General features: G+C 41.3%; 1 protein-coding gene across 1 annotated transcript in view; it reads right to left on the bottom strand.

Moving 5' to 3' along the window:
• The window catches only part of LOC126457607 (SET domain-containing protein SmydA-8), a 266,574-nt gene extending 253,361 nt beyond the window's left edge, over window positions 1-13,213 (bottom strand). Inside the window, exon 1 of the mRNA XM_050094057.1 lies at window positions 13,024-13,213. Within this exon, the coding sequence (XP_049950014.1) occupies window positions 13,024-13,041 (18 nt within the window). The 5' untranslated portion in view covers window positions 13,042-13,213. The remainder of the gene's footprint in view (window positions 1-13,023) is intronic.
• Between the last annotated feature and the right edge of the window lie 5,346 nt (window positions 13,214-18,559).

Genomic DNA, 18,559 nt, shown 5'->3' with positions numbered 1-18,559 from the left:
CATAAACCGTGACTGTGGCTATCATATTAGCAAGGCTTGGGAACCAGCGATTGGGTTAATCAAGAGTAAATCGAGCAAACGTATAGTTGTGACGACCACGGCGGACAGAGCCATCACACCGACGTCATCTCAGACGCAGTCGCAACCTGTTCCACCGCGCGACCGTGGCGCGGGGCGCAGACGGCGGAGGGAGTGCGCCGCGGGCGGAGGGTATTTAAATCGGCCGCCGTCGCGACCGAACCCAGTTCCCCCTGAGCAGCCATAGCGTACGGATCACCGTACCGGCCCGTTCACAGGAGCTCAGTCCGTCAGTTCACCTGATGATGGCAACATGTATGATCGCCGAAATATTGTGCCCGTTGGACACTGTAGACCGGCAGTACACCCGTGGATATTTTGAGACTACATGATGCTCAGATTAGGAGTTTCTACATCAAAATAGTATTGTTTAAGAATCAGTGATTGTGTATTTTCAAAATGGATGTATGTTCAGGTATTGACAGAAGACTGACTCTTACGGACAAACTATAGTTTTTGTTTTTGTGTGAAATAATTTAATTTTGAAACTGACTTAATTAGTTGTCCTTGTTCACTCATATACAATGTTTTCCACAGTATCAAAGAAATGGAATAAATAAAATTGATTCTAAAAGATTTGTGTTTGAGTAATACAAAATTTCGACAGTACAAGGATATAACTTTTGCAAAACTGCTGATTTTCTGTGAAAAATTAAGTGCTTGTATTATTACCATCAGTTCTTTCGTTTTTCTTTTGTGTTAATAATTCATATTTAGAAATCTCTTCAAATTTTTGGCACCAAGTCAGAAAATGAAAATGTAGTATTGAGACAAACACAGTGATAAAAAAGATTGACTAATGTCTGTGTAAAGTGTTTAGGGTGTGCATTCTTGTCCGTGTAAATGATGTTTTTCTTTAGGGTGGGTGTTGGGCATTGGTGCTGGCATGTTTTCACTCCGCCGTAATTGAATCCTCTGAGGCAGAGCATTTTAAGTAAATAAAATACCTTGGTATGTGTAGTAAATAGTGTCTATTCACCAGAAGTATGCAGCAAGATTATTGTGTAAAGCAGATAACCACACATTGTGCAGAATGCTTTTTAAGGCTCTTAAAATTCCTGCACAGCTTAATGGTTTTTCTTAATGACAACAAAAACAAGTTTTAGCTGAACTGTGATACACTTAACACAGTACAAGGCAATCAAAGTCATTTTCATGTGCACTTTGCATTCCTGCCCATTGTTCCGAGAGGAGTAATGGATTCTGCTGCAAAGGTATGATATTCAGCAAGCTCCCGTCTAACATAAAGCAAGAAATTGAGAATTTCTACTAATTCAAAAGAAAACTATTCTTCAATTTAGCAATGCTTTTTATCACTTGAAAATCTAGATTCAACAACTGAAAAGTTCTGTTGGTAACTTGGTAGGTAAGAATGTGTGCTGTAAAGTTATATGTTAAATAGTAATGCACTGCAAGCAAGACTCAGTTTTTGCAGATGTAAGTACCTAATTTGCTTGAAAAATTCAAGTGTAATCAAGTTAGTATTAGGCTACCAGTGGGAGGAAAACAGCAAGAACTTAGTTTAACGATAGATGCAGAAGCTTGTTTCAAAATAGCAACCTTCTCCTAACTTTAATTAATGAATTTATGAATATAACTACGCAGTATAGAGATAGGTACATTAACATTAATACAGATTGTCTACAATTTTCTTGTTGTTCCTGTAGATCTTGACTCATTCCACAGCCTGTGGCTTCTCCATCTACAGCGTAATGTTTTTACAGATCAAATTTTGTGCTTTGTATTAGCAGCATGATTAATGAACTACATAAGCCGCCGCGGTGGCAGAGCGGTTCTAGGCGCTTCAGTCCGGAACCGCGCGACTGCTACGGTCGCAGGTTCGAATCCTGCCTCGGGCATGGATTTGTGTGATGTCCTTAGGTTAGTTAGGTTTAAGCAGTTCTAAGTTCTAGGGGACTGATGACCTCAGATGTTAAGTCCCATAGTGCTCAGAGCCATTTGAATGAACTTCATATATGCCCAGAGAGATCTTCTTTAGACCCTACGCACTTCAGAAAGGCATGAAAATCTCAACTGTGAAAGGGAACTATTTCAGAATCCTTGCAGAGGTGTTTCCACGAGTTGATAGTTAGGATGGATCTTGGTCATTGGATGAATGACAAAGATTTAATATCTGGCTCACTCCCCAAGTGCAATCAACATTTTGTGATATATTATGCTTTCTATCTTGATAACGTTTCGGTATCTGTGCTGGATTAAGCAAAAGTCAGAAAATATATGCAGTTATTTTGTGTAAATATTTAACATTATGCACATAAAAGAATTTTCTTTCTTACAAAAGCATACTAAAACATTTCACACATATTCTTGAGGAATCGTCAGAAAATTAATGCAGTGTGCGAAATTGACTTTTTGTCTTCCACTTCTGTTGAAGCGGTGAACCGCAAACTACAAGAATTCGTAGTGAAAAAAAAACAAGTGTTCACTAAAAAACTGTCATCTGTCGCTTTTTAAAAAAAACAGTCAATACGTTTCACTTGACCACATGTAAAAACGTAACCATTGCTGTATCATAAGGAATTTCGGAGAAACTAGGTTAAGTGTACTTCTACCTGTGTAACGGTAGTACTATAGTTCGTTGAATTGTCTAAATCAATGCGTGATTTCAGCTATAAATGAGAAAAACTGTAACTGTCAACTCCACATTACACAGCGGGTAATGACACGAACTCGGCTTTTCGCCCTGAATCATGTAACTTAGTTATTGCTTTCAAGTCTTAACACGGCAGAGATAGGGACGTGCACAGTCTATGTTATACACTGAAGCACCAAAGAAACTGGTATAGGCATGCATATTCAAATACAGAGATATGTAAACAGGCAGAATACGGCGCTGCGGTCTGCAACACCTGTATAAGACAAAAAGTGACTGTCGCAGTTATTAGATCGGTTAGTGCTGCGGCAGTAGCAGGTTATCAAGATTTAAGTGAGTTTGAAAGTGTTTTTATAGTCGGCGCACGAGTGATGAGACACAGTATCTCCGAGGTAGCGATGAAGCTGGTATTTTCCCACACGACCATTTCACGAGTGTGCCGTGAATATTAGGAATCCAGTAAAACATCAACTCCGACATCGCTGCAGCCGGAACAATATCCTGCAAGAACGGGACCAACAACGACTGAAGAGAATCGTTCAACGTGACAGAAGCGCAACCCTTCTGCAAACTGCTGTAGATTTCAATGCTGGGCCATCAACAAGTGTCAGTGTGCGAACCATTCAACGAAACATCATCGATATGGGCTTTCGGAGCCGAATGCCCACTCGTTTATCCTTGATGACTGCACGACACAAAGCCTTACGCCTCGCCTGGGCTCATCAGCATCGACATAGGACTGTTGATGACTGGGAACATGTTGCCTGGTCGGACGAGTCTCGTTTCAAATTGTATCGAGCGTATGGACGTGTACGAGTATGGAGACAACCTCACGAATCCAAGTACCCGGCATGTCAGCAGGGTACTGTTCAAGCTGGTTGAGGCTCTTTAATGGGCGTGTGCAGTTGGAGTGATGTGAAACCCCTGATACGTCTAGATACGAGACTGACAGGTGACACGTACGTAATCATCCTGTCTGAGCACCTGCATCTATTCATGCCCATTGTGCATTCCAACAGCACAGCATTCCAGCAGGACAATGAGACACCCCACACGTCCAGAATTGCTACAGTGGTTCCAGGAGCAATCGTCTGAGTTTAAATACTTCCGCTGGCCACCAAACTCCGCAGATATGAACATTATTGAGCATATCTGGGATGCCTTCCACGTGCCGTTCCGTACTCTTACGGATTTATTGCTAGCCCTGTAGGATTCATGGTGTCAATTCCCATCAGCACTACTTCAGACCTTAGTCAAGGCCATGCCACGCAGGGGCCCTACATGATATTAGGCAAGTGTACCAGTTTCTTTGGCTATTCAGTGTGTATGGTCTATGGTTACAACTGTCGTGGGCCGCTTGCCTTAGGAGACAATACAAGGGCTTTGTGATAGCCATGCATCGAGGCCAGAGGGCATGCAACGTCGTACTGATACGTAGGCAGATACTGCCACGTTCTTTGTAATTTTGAATCAGTTAGGTAATCACTGAAATTACATCACTGATTTTCTCAACCCGTGAAGTTTCATTTCGTTTCCTCCTCCCCTTTTGCATTCTTCTCTGCTTTGGTCGGGCAGTGAAGGATTTCGTCCACGTCCTGCACTTGCTTAGTACCGTCCAACGACAATATTTTCCCGTAGAAAGCCCCAAAGTTCCCTAACAATCTTATAGTCTTGAGGACCCCATGTGGTTGATCCTTTATCTATACTGAGCACAGTAACAATCGGATTATTTGGCGTATATTCGGTGGTACTTTAGTTATGTTGTACATTCGCTGTGAAGTATAACGTACTGGTTTCTATAAGGCAATATTCATCACGAAAATGACCTACCTGCGAAGAAGCTCCGTAGGATTGTATCCTGGTTATTATTCGACGTTTGGGTAGAGTGTAGAAAACATTTGGAAAGTGTTGGAATATTGATGCCACTTGTTCACATGCGTCTGTTGTTTGCAAGATAGTTAAAGCAAGCTATGTGTTACACGAGTGGTTTTTTTCTTGAATACAAGCTGATTCTCTAAGAGAAGGATCTTCCCCTTCAAGAATGTCTAAATATTTGAGCTTGGGACGTGCTTTAGGAGCGCGTAACAGATCGACCAAAGCGACAATCGTCTGTTAGCCTGTGTTTACAAGGGCTGGAAAAAGATATGGAAACGCTGCAAGAAATGCTTGAAGAAAAATGCAGATGTTAGCCAAGCTTGCAAGTTGCGCTGTTATATTTGACCACGAACGGCAGCTGTGCAATGTAAGAGGGCGAGTCACTGCAAAACTGAGTGTAAGCACCAAAACAATATGAAGGGAGTTCCATAAGGTGGGACTTGCCCGATGAGGTGTAATTCCCAAGCCGTACAACAAAAATGCAAATTTCCGTAACGGGAAAACGTGGTGCTCAAACCATAACACTTGGACTATGGCGCAATGGAACAAAGTCATTTGGTTGTATGGGCGTTATTTCACATTGTTTAAAACTTCTGTCCAAGTTTACGTCCAAAGCGTGAAACATGGCGTGGATTTGGTGATGACTAGGATAGCCACATCGTGGTATTGCTTGGGCCCCACGTTTACTGGACAGCGTCGCACTATTGCCGAGTATTATGTGTCCATTTCGGTTGATCAGACCCGTCCCATGGTGCAATATTTATTCCCCAACGGTGATGCTGTGGTCCAGGACGACAGGCCCCTGTTCATAACGGTTTGCACCGTCCAGGACTGGTTTTGTGAGCATGAGGATGAATTATTGTTGCATTCCCCTGGCACCTGCAATCACCAGGTCTCAATATTATCGAGCCTTTGTGATCTCCTTTGGAGAGAAGGGTGTGTGATCGCTATCCACCTCCGTCACCGTTACCTGAACTTGCCACTATTTTGCAGGAAGAATGTTACAAGATTCCCTTGAAAACCTTACAGAGCGTGTATTTATCCATTTCGAGAAACTGGAATATGTTTTGAATACCAACGGTTTTCCTACACCGTGTTAAGCACGACGATGTGTTATGTTTTTGGTGTTCCACCCCATGCACATTCTTTTATAGGAGTGACCTGGCCTCTTTTCCCATCACACGGGATGGTTCACTGCGCTAGAGATTCTCGATAATTGTGATCTAGTAACTCCTCGCTGTTTTCAGCATAAAGCCTACTGAGAACTCCATCAAGCCTTGGTGCCTTGTTCGCTTCGAGCAGTCGTAATTTGTTTCCAATACTGAAGGTGGCTATTTCAGTGTCTCACATTTCTGAGTACGGTAGTATTTTTATTTGTAAACACACTTTTAAATACGGATTTTAATATTTCGGCCTTCTGTCTGCTGTCTTCAGTTTAAAAAACAGAGTCATCTATGAGAGATAAAATGGACTATTGGCTCCGGTCAGTGTCTTTACGTAGAACCAGAATTTCCCATGATATTCTGATCCATCCTCAGTCATGATCTTCCTGAGGAGTTTAGTATATGCTTACCTATCCGTCACTTATATAGCGAAGATGTTGTAGTCTCTGTTTACGCAAAGTTTTCCAAATAGTACCATTAAATCAAGGTGAATATTTACGTATTTTTGCTTTGTTTAGAACGTATTTATAAAGATAAGCTTTTGAGCTTTAACACAATTGCTCTGTATTTGTCGGACTTGGACCAAATGTAGCCCGTTCACCATTATTAAGTTCTTTGCTAATGTTTGCTGTATCAGTTCGACAAAATACAAGCTCTCTTTTGGCTTTATTGATGACTTCTTTTGCCACTGGCATCCATCGTCCATATATTAGGTTTATGGTTGCCAGCCTCTCTCTCATTGGTCTTACTGTCGAGAAGATTGGGTCTGTTTGTTGCCAGTAGGTGTGTACCGTCTGCCCAAAGAGTTCCGAGGCTGAGTTAATTGCTGGCGTAAAGGTGACGTCAGCGCAATAACCACGGCGACAGCTTCAACTAACAACTGTAAACAGCACGTGTGCATTAGACCAGTCAGATGTGGGTAAACACTGTAAGTAGTGAAAGTGCAGTGGTAGTCCGTCAGCGCTATCGTGTCACGTATCGCAAAGGAGCAACATCTCTAAATCAAGAGGAGGAGGAGGAGGAGGTTAGTGTTTAACGTCCCGTCGACAACGAGGTCATTAGAGACGGAGCGCAAGCTCGGGTTAGGGAAGGATGGGGAAGGAAATCGGCCGTGCCCTTTCAAAGGAACCATCCCGGCATTTGCCTGAAACGATTTAGGGAAATCACGGAAAACCTAAATCAGGATGGCTGGAGACGGGATTGAACCGTCGTCCGTCCGAATGCGAGTCCAGTGTGCTAACCACTGCGCCACCTCGCTCGGTCTCTCTAAATCAAGAGTTCTAGACATTCTACAGTTTATTTTGGAGAAGCGTAAAGTGTGTACACGCACACCTTGACTCCAGAACAAAAACAACGACGTATGAATACCTGCTGCGGCTTCATTGAAATGTAAAACGCGGACAGTTCTGTTCTGGAAAAAATCATCACGGGTGACGAGACTTGGTGTTAGCAATACGAACCAACCACAAAACGATACAGTCCAGAAATTCAGATGAGTGGTCAACGCTTTGGCGACATTCAAGCCGCTGTGAAGCGCAAGTTGAACAACTTCCCACAGAAGGACTTATCTGACAGTTTCACATAGTTGTATGAAGTTCTTGTATGCTGTACTCGAGCGAGGGGAGACTAGGAGTATGTACAACACTCGAGGCGTGAAAATCACCATCTTAAATTTTCTGTATTTTCTATTAATCCGGTCTCAAATGACTCTGAGCACTATGGTACTTAACATCTATGGTCATCAGTCCCCTAGAACTTAGAACTACTAAACCTAACTAACCTAAGGACATCACGCAATACCCAGCCATCACGAGGCAGAGAAAATCCCTGACCCCGCCGGAAATCGAACCCGGGAACCCGGGCGTGGGAAGCGAGAACGCTACCGCACGACCACGAGATGCGGGGGATCCGGTCTCGATACTTTTTAGACCGACTGGGTAAAATATTTATTGCGGGTGTGTGCTGTTGGGCTATGTGTTCGAGGCAACTGTCTGACATTGTACATAGTATTGCTTCACATGACTGTTTGTCTTGTCGCCGATAACGTATGGGTAAATTTTCCAGACGACACTGGGCAAACTAAAGCCGTATGTTCGGGGTTCTTCCGTGCTGCCGAGTTTAGGCTATTGTTGAATGACTACAACCTGTGTGTGTGAATTTGGTAGCAGGTAGAAACATACGTCCATTAATCTAAATAGCGCCGTTTACAAGTAAATGAAATGTGACTAAGGAGCCACAGTTGCGCCACACAAAGATTTTAATGATCACTAGAATGTGTAATTGTTTTAGAATGTCACGTTTTTAAAAAGAACAATGCCAACTGACATTTACAATAGGAAACTAGGGTAAGTCAGAATGCCAGTGGTGTTTTTTTCTGTATTCTAGAACAGGCAGTTGATGAGCAATAGCAGTTTGAAATTTATAAGTAGCGACAATGGTCTTCCCCATCTTTCGGTACTAACACATGGAAAAAATGTGAATAAACAAATGCTTTGGATGCCTGCAAAGGTATTGTTCAAAATGCCAGTCGCCTCCTTCAATACAAGCTTCCAGTCTGCCATGTAAAGACTTGTGTACACATTCTCGCTTCTCATCAGAAGTTTTTGCGTGTGCAGCAGTAATACGTCGTTTCATATCGTTCGATGTAGTCAGCATGTCCTTGAAAACAGTGTCTTTTAGCTTTCCTCAGGGAAAAACATCTAAGATGACCAAACGTGGTGCCGGGGCTGGGTAAGGGACAGGTCTATTCCGTCTAATTTAACGATTTAAAAACAACTGTTGAAAACAAGCGCTATTCATTGAATACCCATCATGCTGATGCCACTTTTTTTTTCCTAGTCTGCAGCGGAACGTGTAATAATACTTGTGGCGATTGGCACTGCGTCTTCAGGCCACGAGTGGGCTACCGGGACCATCCGACCGCCGTGTCATCCTCAGTGGAGGATGCGGATAGGAGGGGCGTGGGGTCAGCACACCGCTCTCGCGTCCGTTATGATGGTATTCTTGACCGAAGCCGCTACTATTCGGTCGAGTAGCTCCTCAAGTGGCATCACGAGGCTGAGTGCACCCCGAAAAATGGCAACAGCGCATGGCGGCCAGGATGGTCACCCATCCAAGTGCCGACCACGCCAGACAGCGCTTAACTTCGGTGATCTCACAGGAACCGGTGTATCCACTGCGGCAAGGCACTTGTGGCGATTGCTCTGTTAAAAGGTTGAGATCGTTTTGTTAATTTAGTGTTCCTTCTACGAAAACAGGTCGTGTGAGCTGAAGGTTCACTATTCCACACCACCTATTTACACTCCATGGACGCTGACGGTCCCTCTTAAGAAGCCATTGGAGATTATTTACGAACCGATAATGCATGCTGTGAAGGTTTGCTTGAGCGTGAAATGTTGCTTAATCACTAGGCAAGAGACATGGTAACTCAGGTGAGTCTCATCTTAATGACCAACTACAAAAGTTAGCACGATTTGCAACTCGTTGGCATAGATGGAATTGTGACAGTGGAGAACGTGTAGTACGCTTACCTGACCTGTGCAACTTCCCCGTGCGACTGCAAGGGAACTAACGTGCGAATATACAGCAGCAGCAGCTGGAACATTAATTTCACCCTCTTCTCCAGTCATTGGATTTGTCCTGTCACGTTTTTTAGGTGTTACTTTTCTATTGTCACATAACTGGTTCAAGAGATTTACAAATACATGTCGAGCTGGGTAACGTCTAGACGAATATCGTTCCAAGTACAGAGCCCAAGAACGAACAACATTCTTCCTACATTCTCCACACACCATTAACATGTCGGCTTTTTCAGCGTTGGTAAATACCATCTCCACTAATTCCTACCACCAGAAAATAACTAACAAGTAAGCTGAAACACTATCAGTGTACTGTATAGGCATCAAACATACGAATGGATCAGACGACTGTCCGTGTTTACAGCACGTTCCAATGCAGACTAGGAGAAAAATGTGGTACCAGTACGGTGAATGTTCAGCGCATAGTGTACAGCACACTACAGCATGTCTCCAGTAACTGTTTCCGAATCGTTGGATCGGACGAAGGGGACGTGCTCGTTGGCCGGCCTTATTCCCTTGGATTTTTTTTCCGGGGAAAGCTAAAAGACACTGTTTACAATGACATGCCGCCTGCAGCAGATGACACACAAACGCACACACAAATTCATACACGAACAGATCACAGATACTTCAATAATCACACTCGAAAGTTTGGCAATAACATTCGATCTTTGGCAAAAACATTTGACAGTCGGCAACAGAAACCTAAACACTGCATTGAAACAAGCGTTCAGCTCATAGTGCTGTGGAATGTGGGAAAAAACCGCAAATTGGCATTCATAAGAAGAAGAACAACACCAAAAATGCAACAGGAGCGTAATATGTAAGAAATTGTCTACGCAACCTGTAAGTACAGTTCAAAACATTACTACTTAATAGGAAATTCCAACCACCAGAACTGTTTATAACCTATAGGTACAGTGACAAAAAATGTAAATTAAATAGCTAACATATGTACATATTCCGGGCCACTGATGATGCCTTGCAGAAAATAAAGGCGAAACGCGTATGGCACTAAATTGTGTTTTATTCAGTTGCTGTCAGACGGTCCATAAGTAAAAATTATCAATATACCGTAATATTACACGCAACTGAGGAAGACAGGACTAAAAAAGTTGAAGATGTCAATAAAGTATTTTGTTTGCCTTGCGGCATCGGGTTGGTGTTGTGTATTCTCTGTGACACCTGTTATCGCGCTAGAGGGCGAGGTGCCAGAACGCGATGCAGAAGTCAGCGTTGTCTATTCTGGAGCAGCTAGCGGGACCCGACTCTCCGATTATACGCGATGTGCTAAAGTGCATGATGACTACATACGTAACGTTCTCTACGATCGTGTGAGGGAACTTCACAGCACAAGGTGATAGCGAACTCCAGGAACAAGTTCAGGGTCACTGGTCGAATTTTATAACATGCCATCTAGTTAGTCAATACTTAATAATGTCACATTAATATATTAAATGTTTATTATGTCCTTTAGAGTGTGAGTGATGGCTTCTGATGTCCAGTGTCTATCGTAACTAGTAGGACAAACTAACTCTGATAGGAGTATATCATAATAGAAGCAAAGACGACCAAGTAAACATGAATCCACAATGAGCCATGCTTGAAATAATTGTTAGTGTGCGACATCAGTATGATGTATTGTCGCATTTAGTAGAAACGTATTTGAAATATACAACTGGGCTCAAATTTCACTTACAAAATAATTTGAAGGTGATTGAAAGGAAACTCGATGCAGAGATGGGTTCCGTATTGCATCGAAATGCGGGGACGACACGTGGGACATCTTTGACAGGTACAAATGTACAGTAATTTGTAATATGTAGCGTGCTGAAGCAGTATTATACTTTTTTGTTAAGACAGAGCATGGGTGTAACTTAGAGAGAATGTACAGGAATATCATATCGCAAAGTTTACATTTCAAATATAACTGCACTAACTACAACAATATTTCATACGGAAGACAGTGATAGCTTGTAACCATACTTTCGCAGGTATTTCGCAAACGTCACGTTTGCTGACCCAAGTTTACAATTTTGCTTCGGTTATCTTATACTTCCACTCGCGTTAGTATTCGCTATCAACTATTATACAATCTGCATTATAGAAAAAACTGAGCTTCAGACATAAATATTGCAATAACATGAGGAATGAAGCATTACTACAAAACACACAAAGGAAAACCACAGAAAATGTATTAAGTGATTAAGGAATCGTAAATTAATCAGTCTCTATTATTAAATACATATTGCCTATTTGAAATAGCTTTCACGAAAATTTTTGCAAACTATGAAAGACACTATTATAGGACCCCATAAATTGATAATTACAGTGTTGACATCTAGATCCAAATGAATATCGAACGGACTCTCATAAATGAAAGTATTTACAACACACTAACAGAAAATTCTCATACCTAGTGATAAACATCGTTGAAAATGAGTAATTCAGTCAAAATTATATCTTATTGTATCCAGAAACATTGATCGAGTAACATGCCGGGCCTGGGTAAGCAAATGCAATGGTTATTTGTGTCGGATAATAAAATCATATTTGATATAATTATAAAATGAGCCTGCCGAGATATACAAAGTTAGTTAGTTAGTTATATATTCCATAAATCATTTGAACGATTCTTTTATCGGAATTATATGGATCGAGTCAGTTCATAAAATATAATACACGATTACTGTTAACATTAATCAGCAAAGTATCACTTTATTCCTACTCATGGTATCAAACTTAAAAAAGATTTTTTATTTTATTTTTACTGGCTACCAGTTTTTAATTAGAAACTCTTCAAGAGAATAGAAGGATTTGTTCAGGAGAAATGATTTTACTTCAGATTTAAAATTTGCTTCGCTACCTGTGAGACATTTTATATTATTGGGCAAATGATCAAAAATCTTTACTGCTGCGTATTGAACTCCTCTCTGAGCCACTGACAGCTTTGACATGCCATTTTTCCCTCTAGTGTTGTAGGTATGTACGTCATTGTTCTTCTAAAATTGTGTTGCATTTTTTACGACGAATTTCATTGCCGAAAATAAGACTGAAAGGCAGTTACACACTAATTCCTAGGTGAAGCTAGTAGACCCCTACGTTGTAAATCTAGAGAGTACATTACCAAAGATCCTTTCTTAATCTGTAAAGTTTTCTCGCATCAAATACTATACCTTATATATTCGTGTACTGTAGCTTATATTTTTTTGGTTTCGCAGAATACCTCCAAGAAGTTAAGTATCACAATCACGCGTTTATGTTGTTTCTGTGAGAAGTCCTCAAGTTAATACCATTCTCCAAGTGCGAAGAAAATGTGCCACTGTGTAGCAAACCTGTTTTTGACAGAGTTAAAATAAGCCGCAGTTTATGTAGGATATATGATTCGTTTTCACGCAAACAAAATTAGTTCATTTAACACTACACTGCAGAAGAGATTTTGATGGATGCATTTTTCTCGCCGCCGATTTGTGGCAATAGAAATATAGACAATATCCACGGTCAGGCTTTATTGAGCAACAACATAGCATTTTTTCTAACACCGCTGTGGATTAACACCAGTGCGTTTCACGAGGTGTCCCGCCGCTGTGCTGGAGGTGTTAGTGCAGGTCCGGCACGCGCAACACTGAACACGGAAGAAGACGGGGGCAGTCCGCCGTGGGGTCCCAGAGCGGCGGGAGCACCGTGCTGTCTGCTGAGCAGCGTACGCACTCACCGAGGGCGCGGCACTCATGGCGGGTGTCTGGCTGTCTGCCGGCGGCTGATAGCTAAGCTACCGCGGCGGCGCCGCCCTCGCCTTTATATACGGGTGGCGGTGGCGGCGCGGGCGTGAGCCGGAACCTTCTGGGCGGCAGCAGACAATTGGACGCCTTTGGTGCCGTGCGCGCAGGCCGATGGACGCTAGCCGCCCGACGCTGCCGGCCGGACCGCAGCTTCGCTTATTTTTGGCGCCCGCGATAGGAAAGCGATGCAGACCCACTCCGCGCATGCGCGCTGCACTTTGCCGGCACCTTTGCGGTCGCCGGAGGAATGTCCGGCCTTCGGACAGGAAGGCTGTGAATTGTGCGGAAGCATCCCAGACGACGACAGAAACGATGTACAGCTACCCATATACACCGTCCGTCCAAAAAAGTTCTGATTTTATTCCTGACATATCAGCGGCACTAGAGCAGTAACTACGATGGAAGCCTGAGCTAACAACACGTGTGCCTTCGTCCAATCTGTTGTGAGCAGCCGCGCGGGATTAGCCGAGTGCCGGCACGGTGGCTCAGCGTGCTCGGTCAGAGGGTTAGCTACCCTCTGTAATAAAAAACTGAGTGAACGGATCAACGAACAACCTGAACGGGTGTCATCGGACGTCCGACCCGAACGAATTCAACGAACAATATAGAACAAGCCGGCACGGTAACTCAGCATGTTCGGTCAGAGGATTAGCTGCCCTCTGTAATAATAATAATAATAATAATAATAATAATAACTGAGTTAATGCGTCAAAGACGAACTGAAACGAGTGTCTTGCGACGTCCGCCCCGAGCAGATACAACGAACGAAAACGAACAAAATGAGATTAAAAAAAAAAAAGCGGTCTAAGGCAATGCAGTCATGGACCGTGCGGTTGGTACCGGCGGAGGTTCGAGTCCTCCCTTGGCCATGGGTGTGTGTGTGTTTGTCCTTAGGATAATTTAGGTTACGCAGTGTGTAAGCTTAGGGACTGATGACCTTAGCAGTTAAGTCCCATAAGATTTCACACACATTTGAACATTTTTTTTCTTTTTTTTGTGTGAGCAATGTTAAGTAGTGGACGTGCGGCCCCAGTGTGTCAACACTGTTGTGACACAAATTGCAATGGTGCAACATTCGTAAATCAAAAATTTAAGACGCTCTCCAAAATGTTTTGAAGAAGAGACAAGTTTGTCCTCCACACCGTGACACCCAAACAAAAAAAGTGACGCGTGGACACCTACCACCACTTGACTGAAATGCAAAACGCGGTCAATTACTTTTTGGAAATATTCATACCGGGTGACGAGACTCGATGCTATCAATACGGACCTACTCTAAAAAGACAAAGTGCAAAAAATTCAGACGAACAGTCAACGCTTTGACGACATAACCGACATTCAAGCTAATGTGAAGCGCGGTTGAATAACATCCTTAAGAAGGAAGTCTCTGACAGCTTCACATCGTTGTATGAACGTTCTGTAGATTGTATTCATGGGTGGGGGTGGGCGGGGGGGGGGGGGGAGGGGGGGAGAGTGGGCGGAACTGCATAAAACATCTAAAGCAGATGTAGTCACCCCGTTTTACCTACCACCCATTTTTGTATCTCTTGTAGTAGCAAAATTTTCTAACCGACCACTGGCTTCACAGTAACGGTGTTTTAAAAAGTACGAAAGTACTACATAAAACTTATAAAGCAGAGATACAGAAAGTTAAAGTGTATGATAACATTTACTTACCAAATACTTTTCGTCAAAATTTTATGAAAATGTAATGAAAATATTTTTAAAATCCTTATCACATACCACCCATCATGAAAGCTGGAACACCCACCAGTGGGCGGTAGGGACCAAGTTGACTACCACTTATCTAAAGCATTGAAATCACCATATGAAGTTTTCTCTATGTTTTATTAATCCAGTTTCGAAACCTTTTGGACTGATGGGGTACTCCGCAAATCACTCCAAGTGCATAGCGGTGGTTTCTTCGTACCAATATTATCAGATTTCTGCGCTATCCCATTCGCATATCGAACTACGGGAAAGTAACTGTATAACTCAGCACTGGTCTTAATCTCTCTTATCTTATATTCATGATCCATAGGTGAGATATACGATGGTCGCACAGTGTTTTTATACTAAAGGTTCTCTAAATTTTCCCAGTACATCTTGGTGAGAGCAATGTCGTCTTCATTCCACGGATTCCCGTTTAAGTTTCCCGTTCATTTCTATTTCACTTCCATATTTTCTACGCTGGCCTACAACGACCCTAACAGCACGGCTCTGGATTCGTTCGACGTACGTTGTTACGCCTGCGTGGTAAGAACTCCAAGCAGTAGAATAATCCTTTAGAATTACTGCACTACCGTATGGTTTGTGATTCCCTTTAAACGTGTCTTGCACTTTCCCACAACGCTTCCAGCAAATTTCAGTGTTCTATTCGCCATTCCTAATACTTATATTGCGTTATCTTCCCATTTCAAATCGCGTTTCGGAGCTCTAACGGGGAAAAGACGATAGGTGCTACTACCCTATTTCCAGAAACTTTGTTAAGTGGAAGGGGAGCCAGACCAAGCGAACATGTGACTCGGCTTATCCATAGAAACCCCACCGTTTCTGAGAAAGCTACGGTCAAAGTTTTCGATTTAATTTAGATGGCTTTTAGCGCGCCATAATGACAGCGTAACTGGTGGCATACTTCTGCGTCATATGTTCGAAACCCGATTATTGGTTTCATTTGTTTAATTTTTTTCATTTATCTACCTGTGTCCATAGAAGATTACTATACGATTGTTTCTTACCAAGTTAGAAGATACAAGGGCTTTATATTTGCTACAAACTTGCAACTGGGTTTCATAATAAGTGTCATACACTTATTATATACTATATGTGTGTATGTTGTTTTCAGGGGTTACAATCCTTTTACATTCTTATGTTCTTAGAGCAGTCCTTAATTCATATAGTTCATTAATAAATTTTGAATAACCAGTTGCGCCGCTATTAGAATTTTTATGACATGTGAGTTACTTATGGATAATATGTTTTACATACGTTTGTAAGTACTGACTTCTATGCAGTATCGTTTACTTTGTTGCTGTATATTTGTTTACTGATTATATTCTTTCGCTGTTAATTTATCAGCAATCAGTTGTCTGTTCCGGTATGTTCTGACACTTCATTAATAAAGGTCAGAAATAAAATTAATTTGCAGTTTAAATCTCGTGACAGCAGTTATGTCAGATGATCAGCGATATTGTATGGTTACGTCTGCTTGTTGACAACTCTGTCAGCGATGTTATTGGGTTATATTGAATAGATATCTGTGGAGTTGTGTTATTTAAATTTTGGCTCTAGCTGAATTATAATTTATCCAGGATCTTGGTGGGTAATGTCAATAAAGTTTTCGATGAAGTGTTTATATTTTAGGTCAGTTTGTTCTGTGAGAATTAAATGAGAATAATTTCTTGTGTGTAAATATATCTCGATTTCCTCCAACATACTCATTATCATCTGCGATTATTTGTGCCACATATTGCAGGGTTTTAATTTCTTTTTGTACACAGTCGCGTTCTAGAGGGAGGTTAACCTTTCTACTGATCATGGTGTGAAAGTATGGATATTTGTGTGATTTCGGGTGGCAGGAACTTGCATTGATGTTATCACTTGTTGTTGGCTTTCAGTATATTACAAATTTTTTAGTGGTGCTCCTTTTACTTATGGTCAATTCGAGGAAGTTTATTCATTTTTTGTTTCTGGTTCCACTGTAAATTTCACACAGTTACATAACAAATATACAAAACCTTCACGACCTGCTATTCATAAAGAAATAACACTCATCAGAGATACACGAATAAAACAGAAAATTATGTATATATCTACCACATACTTGGGGAGAAGAAGCTTGCACAGGATAGAGTAGCATGGAGAGTTGCATCAGATCAGTCTCTGGACTAAAGACCACAACAGCAACAACCTGGGAACTATATGAAACAAAATTAATGCACTACTAAAAAAAACCAACATACGTTTCGCGTACCAAACACGACATACTATGAAAAAAAAATAGTCATGAAGCTGGAAACCACCAAAGTACTTAAACCCAGGTATATATAAAATTCGTTGCAAAGACTGTGAAAAATTCTACATAAGACAGACAGGTAGAAACTTCGCTACTAGATATCAGGAGCATGTTACACTAAGTGACAACAATCCATCCACCTTTTTCGGCCAAATTAAAAATGAACAACACACAACAGACCGATTGGAAAATGCTTTCGATATTTTATACTTAACACCAGACAACCGATAGTGAATATTTTAGAGGAAATCGAGATATATTTACAGACAAGAAATTATCCTTATTAAGCCTCAACGAATAAACTGACCTAAAATATTAATATTTCATTGAAAAATTTATTGGCATTATAACCAAGATCGTGGATAAACCATAATAGAAACGGAGCCAAAATTTAAATAACACAACACCACGGATATCCTTTCAATATAACCCAATAACATCGCTGATAGAACTGTCAACAAGGAGATGTAACCATACAATATCGCTGATCATCTGACATAATTGCTGCCACGAGATTTCAACTGCAAATTAATTTTATTTCTGACCATTATTAATGAAGCGTCAGAACATACTGGAACACATAACTGATAACTGATAAATTAACAACGAAAGAATATAATCAGAAAATAAATAGACAGCAACAGAATCAACGATATACATGGAATTTAGGACTTAAAAACTTACGGAAAATCATATTGTTCATAAGTAACTCGCATGTCACACAACGTATTTACCAAAATTTACAAGATGTTCTATTACAGGGAACATTATGATGGTTGTGTAGTTGAAACAGACCTATAGTTCACGTAAAAAAATAATTCCCATAGCAGCGTATCTGGTTATACAAAATTTATTATGTCCTTGGAAGATATTTATTACGCACCAGGCCCAAATGGTTACAAATATGTTGTACTCTTACGTTTATTCTTGAGGAAGATTTGGCACATTCCCTTGGATGATACCGAGCTTAGAAACATTCGAAACAAAGAAATTCCGAGCATCCGAGCATCGCACATGGGCAGGTTTGCCACAATGACAATTTCTTCGTATAAATCTCACTCGGGAAAGAAATGACGTTAGCATTGCTGAAGATTTCACGCGTTGGCGATAGTTTCGCGGCAAACCGCGCATGACGGATCATTTTTCCGAAATTTTGCGCTTGCAACTGATTATGAATCAATATACGCTATAGGAATTTCACCGAAAAAATTTTCAAACAATTTTACCGTTAACTATTTTTATTTTTTATTTGTTAATTTTTTTTTTAAATCCATTCACCAGACATACAATTAGCAGTCGAATAAGGGCAACGTTATTTCAATGTACAATGAAAAACATTCATGTAGTAATCTTCTACGGACATGGGTAGATAAATTAAAAATAAAAATAATAATTGAGTTTCGAACACGGGGAGCACAAGTGGGCCACTGCGTATGCCACCGCCTCCGCTGAAT

Source organism: Schistocerca serialis, chromosome 2 (assembly GCF_023864345.2).
Source record: "Schistocerca serialis cubense isolate TAMUIC-IGC-003099 chromosome 2, iqSchSeri2.2, whole genome shotgun sequence".
NCBI classification, from domain to species: Eukaryota; Metazoa; Arthropoda; class Insecta; order Orthoptera; family Acrididae; genus Schistocerca; species Schistocerca serialis.
The sequence above is the reverse complement of the archived record's forward strand: the minus strand, read 5'-3'. Positions and strand labels throughout refer to the sequence as shown.